This window comes from Mobula birostris, chromosome 10 (assembly GCF_030028105.1).
Source record: "Mobula birostris isolate sMobBir1 chromosome 10, sMobBir1.hap1, whole genome shotgun sequence".
In the NCBI taxonomy this organism is placed as follows: domain Eukaryota; kingdom Metazoa; phylum Chordata; class Chondrichthyes; order Myliobatiformes; family Myliobatidae; genus Mobula; species Mobula birostris.
This window is the reverse complement of record NC_092379.1, coordinates 12,261,125-12,274,427: the sequence shown is the minus strand read 5'-3', so window position 1 is coordinate 12,274,427 and position 13,303 is coordinate 12,261,125. Positions and strand designations below refer to the sequence as shown.

Genomic DNA, 13,303 nt, shown 5'->3' with positions numbered 1-13,303 from the left:
GACTACCTAGACGGTATATGAGGTGTTGCTCCTCCAACCTGAGTTTAGCCTCATCATGGCAGTAGAGGAGGCCATGTATGGACATATCTGAATGGGAGTGGGAAGCAGAGTTGAAGTGGGTGGCTACCGGGAGATCCTGTCTGTTGTGGCGGACGGAGTGGAGGTGCTCGACGAAGCGGAGGTGCTCGACGAAGCAGTCCCCCAATCTGCGTTGGGTTTCACCAATGTAGAGGAGGCCGCACCGGGAGCACCGGATGCAGTAGATGACCCCAACAGATTCGCAAGTGAAGTGTTGCCTCACCTGGAAGGTCTGTTTGAACTCAGCAGGTCAGTTCATACCAAGGGGCTAGAGACTACCGAGACAGAGGGTTTCAGCCCAGAACGTCGACTAATCTTTTCAACTGATGCTGACTGACCTGCTGAGTTCCTCCAGCGCATTGTGAGTGTTCCTTTGACAACAGCATCTGCAGATTATTTTGTGGATGATGAGTGACACAAATCTGGTGCACAGCTCTTGCAGGTGTGGTTTATACTGCTTTCCAAAGGCACCTCGAAATTCCTGGATCATCGACATTACAAGCTCTCTCTCCTAATGCTTACTGTGGGTTCCTTGCTAACGGCAATAGAAGGCTTTACCTTTTCAATCGCACTGAAGCTCTCCTGAAATTGGAGGATCTTGTTCCGCAAGTGCCACGCCTTTCGGGCGGTGTCCGTCTCCTCCGACTGCAGTATGCCCCCGGCCATGTCCATCAGGTCAATCCCTGCAAACAGTTCACACAACTACTGACTCCAGCGCCAACGGCGGACGCGGTCTCGATTTTAGCATTAAGAGATGTTTCTATGGGGACGTGAATGGGAGGGGTACAGGCTGATGGGACTTGGTAGTTTAAATGGGTCGGCACTGACTGGACGGGCTGAAGGGCCTGGTTCTGTGCTGTAATCTTCTGTGACTCTACCTGTGTTAATTTCTTCCTGGAGTCATCCAGCACAGAAACAGTACAGTACTGTAGCAGTTAATGCGACGCTATTAAGAGTTCTCTTTTTTTGGCGTGTGCCTGCATGTGCGCGTCTGCGCGTGCATGCATGCGTCCGTGATAATGTCTCTTTCACGGCTTTTACAAGGCGTAGAGCGAGAGAGAGAGACTGTGCAGCGTGCCACTCCCCACACAGACTTTTTCGCAGTATTTTTTCCCTTTTATTTTACGAGGGCGAGTTGCGATCTCGACACTCAACCCAGCGCGGATGGAAAGCGCGCTCGGGAGCGGACCCGAGTGGTTTCGAGCCCGGGAACCTCCACTCCCAGGTCCGGCGCCGACGTCGTTGCGCCACCAGCCGGCCCGCTATCAAGAGTTCTGAGTTCGATCCCAGCCTCCCCTCCGTACAACCTCCCCGTGGAATGCGAGAGTTCGCTCCGGGAGCTCCAGTTTCCTCCCACAGTCCAAAGGTAGGTTAACTGGTCATCGTAAACGGTCCTGTGGCTCGGTTAGGGCTGAATCCGGGCTGTCTGGGGTTCAGCTCGAAGGGCCAACTCCGCGCTGGATCTCTAAAGATAGAACAAATAAATACATAGGCCGCCTTTTGGTCCAGAGTCTGTGCCAGCTACTGACCATTGACATTTTTCAAGTGGATCATTAACAGAAAGCAATAAGGCAATGTGATAACGGAACTCTGGGGGTTGGGGGCGAGGGGTTGAGGAATTACCAAAGCTTCAGGAAAAAAACCTGCGCCTCGGGTCCTGCATCTACTCCTTTTCACCCCTCCCCTGAAAGATCCACCTGCTCTCGTGAGTGAACCCACTGTCTGACGGAGAAGTGGGGCTTCCCCTCACTCTCCCCCCGCCAGTGTTTGACTCCATCCTGTAGATCATTTGGGGCCTCGATCACGTGGCACTGGGAGCTGGCTTGTGCAGACTGTAATTCTTGGCTGCTACAAAGCCTGGGACTGTGAAACACGCGGTTTAAATGTTCGATTTTAAAAGCAGCCTTCCGAACACTGTAAGGAATTCGTCACCTGCACTCCCATACCTTCGTCCCCCAGTGGAGTTTTAGCAATTCATAAACATGAGATTCCCTTTAACAGGTCCCAAAAACCTCTCCAAAGAGAAGAGCAATCAATATATGAAAGAAAAACATTTTCGAACAACCAATTCACCCAACTATTATACAGAAACTGTGTACTCAAAATAGGAGGCTGTTCAAGCCATCAAAATCTATCTTAAAGCATTAGCTTTCTCCCCACATTTCCTTGTAAACATTTCTACCTCACATTAGGATCCGCAAACATGACTGCCCCAGTTAGGCCCATTGTTTCTACCGGCTCCTGCCCCACTGAATTCATGTCCGCGTTTCTCAACTCCATGTCGTCCCCTTTGGTTCAGTCCCTTACCACCTACATCCACGACACTTCACAAGCCCCCACCACTTCCCACCACAGACATCCAGTCCCTGCGTGCTTCCATGCCCCCATCAGGAAGGTCCTGAAGCTCCCCACTTCTTTCCTGACAACTAGACCCAACTCGATCCCGTCCATTACCACCCACCTCTATACTGTACAGCAGAATTGGTCCTCACCCGCAACAGTTTCCCCCTCCCACTCTCTCCAAACCAAAGGCACAGCCACGGGCACTCGCATAGGCCCCAGCTCTGCCCGCCTTTTCATCAGCTACGCACATCGAACAGTCCACGTTCCAACCCTACACCGGTAATCCTCCCCTACTCTCCTCCAATATTTCGATGACTGCATTGGTGCTCGCCTATTTCAACATCATTGTCTCCAGCTTCCACCCTGTCCTCAAACTTACTTCATCCATCTCTGACACCACTCTCCCCTTTCTCAATCTCCCTGTCTCCATCTCTGCAGACAGGTTACCCACTGACACCTTTTGTGAACCCACTGACTCCCACAGTTACCTCCACCCTCCGTTCCTCTTCCCATCCCGCCAGTTCTAAAAATGCTGTTCTCTTCCCCCAGTTCCTCTGCCTTTGCCGCATCTGCCAGTTGTGCCTCTCCCCCTACTTATCCTGCCGTCTGCCCCCTTCCTTTCCAGTCCTGATGGAGGGTCTCGGCCCAAAATGTTAACTCTTCATTTCCCTCCATAGATGCCACCAATGGAGGGTTATGGGCTAAGTGCAGGTCGGTGGGACTAGGTGAGGGTAAGTGTTCAGCACGGACTAGAAGGGCCGAGATGGCCTGTTTCTGTGCTGTAATTGTTATATGGTTATATGGATGCGACCTGACCTACTGAGTTCCTCCAGTGTTTCGCCCGTGATGCTCTTGAGTTTCTCTATAACCTACTCTCCTTCAAATGCCCACCTAATCCACCATGACCCTCCTGCACCATTGCCATCCGGAAGTGGGGGAAAACAGAGCACCCGGGGAAACCCATACGGTCACAGGAACAACTTGCCAACTGCATACAGACCGCAGCCGAGGTTCGGGGTCAAACCGGGGTAGGTGGGGAGCTGTGACACAGAGCTTTAGCGTAACCACAAACTTGCAACAAGTTCTGGATTCTGGGCTCACAAGCGAGAATTCGATGCCCTCACGGTTCCTCCGAGTCAAACCTCACCTGTACCCGAGTTATAGGGAACGGTTGAATTGGTTAGGACTTTTCCTCTGGAGCCTAAAGGAATGGGGAGAGACTTTATAGAGATACACAAAATTATGAAGGGGATAGTGAGGGCCTTTCCACTAGGGTTTTGTGAGACCAGAACAAGAGAGCATAGGTCAAGGGTAAAAGGTGAAACATTTATTTACGCAAACACGAGGAATTCTGCAGACGCTGGAAATTCAAGCAACACACATCAAAGTTGCTGGTGAACGCAGCAGGCCGGGCAGCATCTCTAGGAGGAGGTACAGTCGACGTTTCAGGCCGAGACCCTTCATCAGGACTTGACTGTACCTCCTCCTAGAGTTGCTGCCTGGCCTGCTGTGTTCACCAGCAACTTTGATGTGTGTTGCAAACATTTATTTATTTACTATTTGAGATACAGCATGGAACAAGCTCTTCCGGCCCTTCGAGCCATGTTGCCCAGCAATCCTCCAATTTAATCCTAGCCTAATCCCAGGATAGTTCGCAATAACCGATTAACCTACCAACCAGTACGTCTTTGGACTGTGGGAGGAAACCGGAGCACCCGGAGGAAACCCACATGGTCCACGTGGAGAAAACGTACAAGCCGAGAAAAAAATGGAACCTGAGGGGGATCTTCTTCACTCAGAGGGAGGTGCGAGTGTGGAGCGAGCCGCCAGCGGAGGTGGTGGGTGGGGGTCTGACTGCAACATTGAAGAGAAGTTTGGATAAATGCATGAATGGGAGGGGTACGAAGGACTATGGTCCAGGTGTGGGTTATTGGGACTATGCAGCATGATAGGTTGGCACGGACTAGATGGGCTGAAGGGCCTGTTTCTGTGCTCCATGACTCAAAGTGGGTGACACACACTTTGTCACCCAGCAGACAAAAATCCCACATCAAGGAATGAAATCATATTTTGCAGTAGGGTGATAATGGAGCCTGACCTCCAAGAGGTCGGAGGGTTTGGAGACTTGCCTGCCTCAATGACCCAGAGAGCTACATTGGCTGGAGTCCAGGCTTTATGCTTTGGTTCTTGGTAGGGTCACCCATGCCAAACAGGTTAAAGGGTAGAGCTAGACTAAGAGTGGTCCACCCGTCCTCCAGGTTCGGGGGTTCAACTCAGGGCTAATAACCCTGACTGGTCAAACAGAATTGTTATGGCAACAGCAATGAAGAATCCTTCTACATCTGAGTGTGACGGTATTCCTGAGTCTCCACCCGGGATCTGTATGACTGACAGTGAAAACCGAGAGGAAACTACTGACATGATGAAGGAAGCCCTGAACACCGCCAAGACCAAGCACGTGATGAGAAGAGAGGCTAACACCATCATCAAGCACTTCATTGGACCCCTGAAGGGCAGAGGAAACGCGGCAGACCAAAGATAACTTGGCGCCGTAGGGCAGGGGCAGAAATGAGGACCCTGAACCACGCCTGGGGCACAGTAGAGGAGATGGCCAAGGACTGACCAAGATGGAGGACCTTCATTGCTGCACTAAGTACCAGCGGTGTAACGGGCAGTAAGTATTGGAGCCTGGATTATGTATTTAGTCACAATTAAAGTGGTCAAAGGCCACTCAGCCCATCAATCTGTGCATACATTCTGCGGGAAGCTGCATGTTTTAATTACCATGGTTAACATATGCATCAATAAAGATGAACTTTCACACAGACTGCACTGGATCTTGTACAGTGTTACCTGCAGTGAACAGTGGACCAGCTCCTGATATCACGACGACTCTGCAGTCACTGTCCTGGGATACTTGGGTGAAGCATTCCACCATCTCTCTGTTGGATCAAGACAGCATTGTTAGTGCTTTGACTTCCAGTGACTGAAGGGAAAGACCTTGAGTAATTTTAGCCATGGAACACTATAGCATGGTACAGATCCCGCAGCCCACAACGTTGTGCCCACCTTTTTAACCGACTCTAATTTAAAACGACGACGGTGCCGCCAATTCTCAAGTCGGAGAAACTTGAAATAAACAGCGACGCTGCAGCCTGTAGCATCGAAGAGCGAACCGCCGGTCTCCACTCCCAACCTGGCAGGAGTGGTACCTCTCTCTCCCTCGTGTGTATAAGAGAGAGTGAGAGAATGACAGAGAGAGAGTGAGAGATAGAGTGAGTGTGAGAGAGAGAGAGGGAGAGTGGGAAGGAGGGAGGGGATGGGGAGAACGAGCACCTGTGGTGGCATGTCAAACTGTTGGGTGAACAGGGGTTTTTGATGTAGACTCTAGGTCACGGTCCCTTTGGGGCTTCACTATTGCTTGCATGCTGGACGGTGGGGGGGCTGTTCTTTTGCTGAGGGAGGAGGGTTGGCGTTTTGCTGCTGCTTGCGCATGGGAAGGGAGAGGGAGGGGGCTTTGGGCTTCTAACATTCTCCTGCCATTCAGTCTTTGAGGTTTTTCTTCTGTTTCGTGGGTGTCTGTGAAGAGTAAGAATTTCAGGTGGCATATTGTATATATTCTCTAATATAATAACCATATAACCATATGACAATTACAGCGTGGAAACAGGCCATCTCGGCCCTTCTAGTCCGTGCCGAACTCTTACTCTCACCTAGTCCCACCGACCTGCACTCAGCCCATAACCCTCCATTCCTTTCCTGTCCATATAGCTGTCCAGTTTAACTTTAAACGACATCGAACCTGCCTCAACCACTTCTTCTGGAAGCTCGTTCCACACAGCTATCACTCTCTGAGTAAAGGAGTTCCCCCTCATGTTACCCCTAAACTTTTGCCCCTTAACTCTCAACTCATGTCCTCTTGTTTGAATCTCCCCCACTCTCAATGGAAAAAGCCTATCCACGTCAACTCTATCAATCCCCCTCATAATTTTAAACACCTCTATCAAGTCCCCCCTCAACCTTCTACGTTCCAAAGAATAAAGACCCAACTTGTTCAACCTTTCTCTGTAACTTAGGTGAAGAAACCCAGGCAACATTCTAGTAAATCTTCTCTGTACTCTCTCAATTTTGTTGACATCTTTCCTATAATTCAGAACTGTACACAATACTCCAAATTTGGCCTCACCAATGCCTTGTACAATTTCAACATTACATCCCAACTCCTATACTCAATGCTCTGATTTATAAAGGCCAGCAAACCAAAAGCTTTCTTCACCACCCTATCCACATGAGATTCCACCTTCAGGGAACTATGCACCATTATTCCTAGATCCCTCTGTTCTATTGCATTCTTCAATGCCCTACCAATATTAAATGGAATTATTGAATCATTGAATGTCTCACGATTTTCCTCTGTGGGAGGTCATAGGGTATTGAATCTCAGTAACCCCAGGAGCAACAGAGTTTATCAATGAGCAAAAATAGTTACAAACTCACAGTGTTAATTGGTCATCGAATTATGCAGCAGGATAAAGTGTAAAGGATTAAACTACCTTTGCGAGGCGAGTGACATACACAGGAATTGCAACCTTTATCCAAAATAACTTCTCACTCAGGTGAGCACTGTAGATGGGTGAGTGGTAAGTAATGAGTCTCTGTCTCAAAACCACGTCAAGTTTCACAATAATTCTTTTAACATCACAAAATAGTGAAAGTAAACTTCTAACAATTATGGAAACTACGTCAAAATAAAATCCTGCAGATGGCGAAAATCTGAAATAAAAACTGAAAATGATGGACATACAGTTATTTTGGTTAATTGGGCCATCAGTTAATCGGGGCTGCTGTTTATTTGGGACAACTGTTAAAAGAACAAGAACTAATTGAGATAATTGCCGGCATTCCCTTTGCTTATTTGGGACACTTTGCCACTTAATCCGGCAGGCGAATTTTGCTGAACAGTTTCTCAGTAGCATCAGTTGCGTGTACTTGTGCAGCCATTAGACACCACACTGTGCTTATAGCGAAGAGTTTTTAATTACTATTAGTTGGGTGTGTTTATGTCCAAAAAGCATTGATGTTTGTCACTGATAGTTGGCGAGAAATAAGCAGTAAGACAATTCAGAACTGTTTTGGTCACTGCGATTTCAAGCATTCAAGCTTTGAGATTCCAGAAACGGCCTGGAGTGAAAATGAAACAATTTCTCTACTTCAACAAGTTAGGAACTACAAAGATTTTGAAGGTATCGACAATCACCTTGAATGTTTCAATGAAAATGAAGATTTGGAGGATGCAATAGTTGTATGAAGGCAGTCCATTATCTGCAGCATCTTTACAGATAATCTATGGGCCTACTCCGGCTGCTCTGCGTTCCAGGTCTATGGACTCAATTTGGTTCTGAATGCTGTTGCTTGCTTTTATTGTCTGCATGATTTGTTATTTTTTCTCTCTCTCTGCGCATTGGGTGTTGGGTCTTTTTTCAAAAATCGGGTTCTTTTGGGTTTCTTGCTTTGTGGTTGCCTGGAAGCAGATGGATCTCAAGATTGTATAATTTATACATTCTTTGATAATAAATGTACTTCTAACTTTGGACTAGGTGTCTGCGCTGATTTTGTTCATTGCGTACGTTGAATAAATTCCTCCCTTGATAACTATTAGGAACTAATACACAGTCTTATAGTACTGCGGTACTTTTGGTAGTGTTCTAATTTGTTCTGTATTTCATTAAAATACATAATTTGATACTCAATTTGTATTATTTAGACCCTTTTCACTATTTCCATGAAATTTCCACTAATTGGGGCAGCCGCTTAATTGGGCCAAAATGTACGGTTCCCAATAAACCCGAGTCAACTGTATTCAGCAGATGAGGTGGCAGCTATGTAGAGAGAGACATGCTCCATGCCTCAGGTCAATGAATTCTCACCAGAAATGGGAGCTGGGTGGGGGGGGGGAATAAAGGTTAAGAGCCTCAGATGGGAACCACTCTGATCTTTCCCACCCCACACTGGGCGTCACGAAGCTGACTGTGGCTTTGGTACAGCTGACCCAGGTTAGGACAGCTGGGATAACGCCGAAGCGACCAGGAGGTTCCCCGTTACACCAGAACGTTCCTCTAACCTGCCGACAACCAGAAACGCACCACGAGCATTGTCGCGGTCAGCGCGACGCTGCTACAGCTCGGGACGACCGAGTTCAATTCCAACGCATCCTCTGTAAGGTCTCTCTGTGGAACATGTGGGTTTTCTCTGGGTGTTTCAGTTTCCTCCCACAGTCCAAAGACGTACCTATCGATCAGCAGGTTAATTGGTCGTTGTAAATTGTCCCATAATTAGGCTGGCTGGGGGGTGCGGTTTATAGTACAGCTGACCCAGGTTCAATTCCTGCTGCTGCTTGTAAGGATTTGTACGGTCTCCCCGTGACTAACTGGGTTTCCTCCGGGTGCTCCGGTTTCACTTGGTGGGTGAACTGGGCTAGCATTGAATTGGGGGACTGCTGGGCAGCACAGCTCAAAGGGCCAGAAGGGCCTGTTCCTTGCTGTACGTCAATCGATAAAAGAACGCTGAGAAGAGGCAATCCGCGCTGGCTGAGGGAATTGCTTTCAACCAGCGATTCAAGGAGTGCCCTTCACGCAGGTAGCGCACGAGGTCCCTTTAAGAAGTGTGCGATTAGCGTTAGAATGAGATCACAATCAAACAGCACATAATCAACACTTCGGCAAGCTGCTGAGGGCAGCGAGCGGCCATTGTTGCGGACATCCCTTTAAACAATAATCTGGTCTACATCAAAGACACGCAAGCAGGAGTGACCGCCACCACACCGAGGTTCTATAAACAGTAGGGGGGGGGGGGTCAGTGATACACTTGAGTCACATTACACATTTAGATGGAGAAGTAATGTAAAGATTTTCACTCCTCATGTATATGAAGGATGTAAATAATCAAGGCAATTCGAGTCAAGTCAAATCAAGTCAATTCAAGTCAATTCAATTCAAGTCAATTCAATTCAATTCAATTCAAGTCAATTCAATTCAAGTCAAGTCAATTCAATTCAAGTCAATTCAATTCAATTCAATTCAAGTCAAGTCAATTCAAGTCAATTCAATTCAAGCAGGACCAAATTACGAGGAATTTTCTTCAGCCAGACGGTAATGAATCTATGGAATTTGTTGCCACAGAGAACAATGGAGGAAGTCACTGGGAGTATTTAAGACAAGGTTCAATAGATTTTTTTTTAATTGGTAAGGCAGTTTAAGGGTTACGGGGAGAAGGTAGGAAAAAAATCAGTGATGGTTGAATGACAGGGCAGACCTGATGGGCGGAATGGCTTAAACCTGCTCCTTATGGATTACACTGAGGTCACTTTAGGCAACAGGCACCCAGACCCGATTCCTCAAACACAGAGTAATAGATGGAAGGCAACCTCCAAAGGGTTCTGTTCATCGCGTTCCTCTTCTCGGGCCTGTTCACTTCCACGTGCAGCACGCTGTCCCTCACCCCCGTCACGCGCAGGCTCTCGAACTTGTACGAGGACGCCGCATTCTGAGCCTCCGCCGACATGCTCCGCGTCCACCCTTGCAGCACCCCCGACAGTCTGCCTGCAGATTATAAAGGGGAGACAGAGAGAAAGCAGAATGGGACAAGGTCACCTCAGGGCAGGCCAGGGAGAGGGGGCAATCCCAGTGGGCAATGTGACAGAGATGGCCATTGTCATCCAACCAGTTACCTTCCCAACCTCACTGAACTGTTTCCACAACCTATGGGCTCACTTTCAGTGACACTTCTCCTCGTGTTCTCGGTATTTATTGTTTATTTATTGATTTTTTTTCTCTTTTGTATTTGCACACTGGCTGTTTGCCCGTCCTGTGGGGTATGGTCTTTCACTGATTCTATTATGGCTCTTGGATGTATTGAATACGCCTGCAAGAAAACGAATCTCAGGGATATACAGCACTGTGTAGAAGTCTTACGCACATATATATAGCTCGGGTGCCTACGACATTTGCACAGTACTGTAGTAATTTTATGTGTCGCACAAAAAAAAACCAAATTTCATGAACATAGGAGCAGAATTAGGCCATCTGGCCCATCGAGTCTGCTCCGCCATTTAATCATGGCTGACTCTTTTTCTGTCTCCTCCTCAACCCCAGTTCCCGGCTTTCTCCCCATAACCTTTGATGCCGTGTCCAATCATGAACCTATCAATCTCTGCCTTAAATACACCCAACGGCCTGGCCTCCACAGCTGCCTGTGGCAACAAACTCCACAAATTCACCACCCTCTGGCTAAAGAAATTTCTCCGCATCTCTGTTCTGAAAGGGAGCCCCTCTATCCTGAGGCTGTGCCCTCGTGTCCTAGACTCCCCCACCATGGGAAACATCCTTTCCACATCTACTCTGTCTAGGCCTTTCAACGTTCGAAAGGTTTCAATGAGATCCCCCCCAACCTGATTCTGATATGGGTCTGTACTGTGGACTGAGAGTAGGAAGGGGGCAGGGAGAGGGGAATCATGGTTGAGAAAAGGGAAAGGGAGAGGGGAGGGAGCGGGAAGCACCAGAGAGACATTCTGTAATGATCAATAAACCAATTGCTTGCAATCAACTGACCTTCCCTGTTGTCTCAGGAGAGAGTGTGTCTGCACCCCTGTCAACCACCCCCCCCCAACTTACCGGCACTCCTTCTCTGCCACCTGTCCCACACCCCTCCACCCTCACCATTCCCAACATCCTTTGCTCCCGCCAGACTTACAAACATGTTGACAAATACAGTACTGTGCAAGCCTTCAAGTCTTTTATATGTATAAGATTTTTACACAGTGCTGTATAAAGAGACATTTCTGCACTTTGATAATACATTTCCTTTGAACTTGTATTTCCACTGCTTGATCAGTTACAGGATGAGCTGTGACCCAGGAGGGACTGCCTGAAGGAGTGCCGAAACTTGACTTCACTCCACTTAGTTGGACTTCATTAGTTGGGGGACTGAGTTCAAGAACCGTGAGGTAATGTTGCAGCTCTATAAAACCCTGGTCGGACCCCACTTGGAGTATTGTGCTCAGTTCTGGTCGCCTCACTACAGGAAGGATGTGGAAGCCTTTGAGAGGGTGCAGAGGAGATTCGCCACAATGCCATCTGGATTAGAGAGCACGTCTCTCCTCTGGATTAGAGGAAAGGTTGAGCGAGCTAGGGCTTTTCTCTTTGCAGCGAAGGAAGGCCAGAGGTGATTTAATAGAGGTGCACAAGATGGTAGAGTGGACAGCCAGTGTATTATCCCCAGGGTTAAAATGGCTAATCAAAGAGGACATCATTTAAAGGTGACTGGAGAAAAGTATTAGCTGTCAGAGGCAGGTTTTTTTTAAACACAGAGACTGGTAGGTGTGTGGAACCCGCTAGTAGGGGTCATACTGGAGGCAGATACATGAGGAACATTTCAGGAGACTCTTTGAGAGGCAGACAGGTGAAAGAAAAATGGTGGTTGATGTGGGAGGGAAGGGTTAGATCTAATTGGAATAGTTTAAAAGGTCAGCGCAACATCGCAGGCCTGCACTGTGCTGTCATGTTGTTTGTAGTCTTCCAGGCGCAGCCTAACCAGGTTTTTATAAAGTCCCAGTTTGAAAATCCCAGTTGATTTAACTTGCACCCAGGACTTTACCACCAATACTTGCCCTGATGTTTTCGCCTGTTTACACCAGGGAGCTGAGTCTGACTGAAGTTTAAACCAAGGGCTCTGTCCCAGCTGTAAAGGTTTATTCCCGGTCATTTCCCCCACTGAATACGAAATACCCAGATGCTTATCCCAAACTGAAACATTTGTACCCAACTACACTACAACTGCAGCAGATTGCAACCTGGGATTTACCCCAGATATAAATTATCTCCAGAGACTTACCTCAGATTATTATACCCGGGAATTTACCCCATATGCAGATTATACCCGAGATTTACCCCAGATGCAGGTCATACCCCGGGATTTGCCCCAGATGCAGATTATACCCAGGGATTTGCCCCAGATGCAGATTATACCTGTGGATTTGCCCCAGATGCAGATTATACCCAGGGATTTGCCCCAGATGCAGATTATACCCCGGGATTTGCCCCAGTTGCAGGTTATACCCCGGGATTTGCCCCAGATGCAGATTATACCCCGGGATTTGCCCCAGATGCAGATTATACCCGTGGATTTGCCCTAGTTGCAGGTTATACCCCGGGATTTGCCCCAGATGCAGATTATACCCCGGGATTTGCCCCAGATGCAGATTATACCCGTGGATTTGCCCTAGTTGCAGGTTATACCCGTGGATTTGCCCCGGATGCAGGTCATACCCCGGGATACAGTTTATATCTGGGGATTTGCCCCACTGAACATTTTCCCCAAGTGGGGGTCGGTAATGACCCCCAGACGGGGTTTAATCCCGGCGCCTCTGCCCTCTGCTCCCGGTAGCAGCGCGGGGTCGCCCGGGCGTTCAAAGTGCTTCCGCTGCCAGGATTAGGTCCCGGAAAGTCCGCCTCCTCCCCCGTCCCCGGTCTCTCCCCCTCCCACCCTCCCTGTCACCGACCCCCGGCCCCGATTACTCGCCCCCGGCCCCGATTACTCTCCACCGGACACTCACGAACGACTCCCGCTGCCATCAACTCGACCTCGACACTGAGGCCGCAGCGCCGCCCAGCGGTGACACACGTTATCGCGGCGCAGAGCCACCTCGTGGCGGCCGCTGGTCACTGCAGCTACGCCGACCCACCTCCCATCACCGTGTCTCACTGTATCACTGAAACCTCATAAACATCCGTCCTTATCACAGAAACCTCACCAATATCTGTCACTGTATCACTGAAATATCACCAACTCGTTGGAATTTAGAAGGTTGAGGGGGGATCTGATTGAA

The 13,303-nt window shown here is 48.6% G+C and overlaps 1 protein-coding gene across 2 annotated transcripts in view; it reads right to left on the bottom strand.

The window, feature by feature from the left end:
• ech1 (enoyl CoA hydratase 1, peroxisomal) overlaps positions 1-13,086 on the bottom strand; it is a 37,292-nt gene extending 24,206 nt beyond the window's left edge. Inside the window, exons 1-5 of one of the 2 annotated variants that reach the window (XM_072269933.1) lie at positions 13,031-13,062; positions 10,868-10,896; positions 9,845-10,019; positions 5,275-5,363; positions 637-761 (exon numbers count right to left, since the gene is read on the bottom strand). In XM_072269933.1, the coding sequence (XP_072126034.1) occupies positions 637-761; positions 5,275-5,363; positions 9,845-9,981 (351 nt within the window). In that variant the 5' untranslated portion in view covers positions 9,982-10,019; positions 10,868-10,896; positions 13,031-13,062. Of the gene's footprint in view, positions 1-636; positions 762-5,274; positions 5,364-9,844; positions 10,020-10,867; positions 10,897-13,030 lie in introns of both variants that reach the window. The other variant, XM_072269932.1, reaches the window with a different exon arrangement.
• Positions 13,087-13,303: the final 217 nt, after the last annotated feature.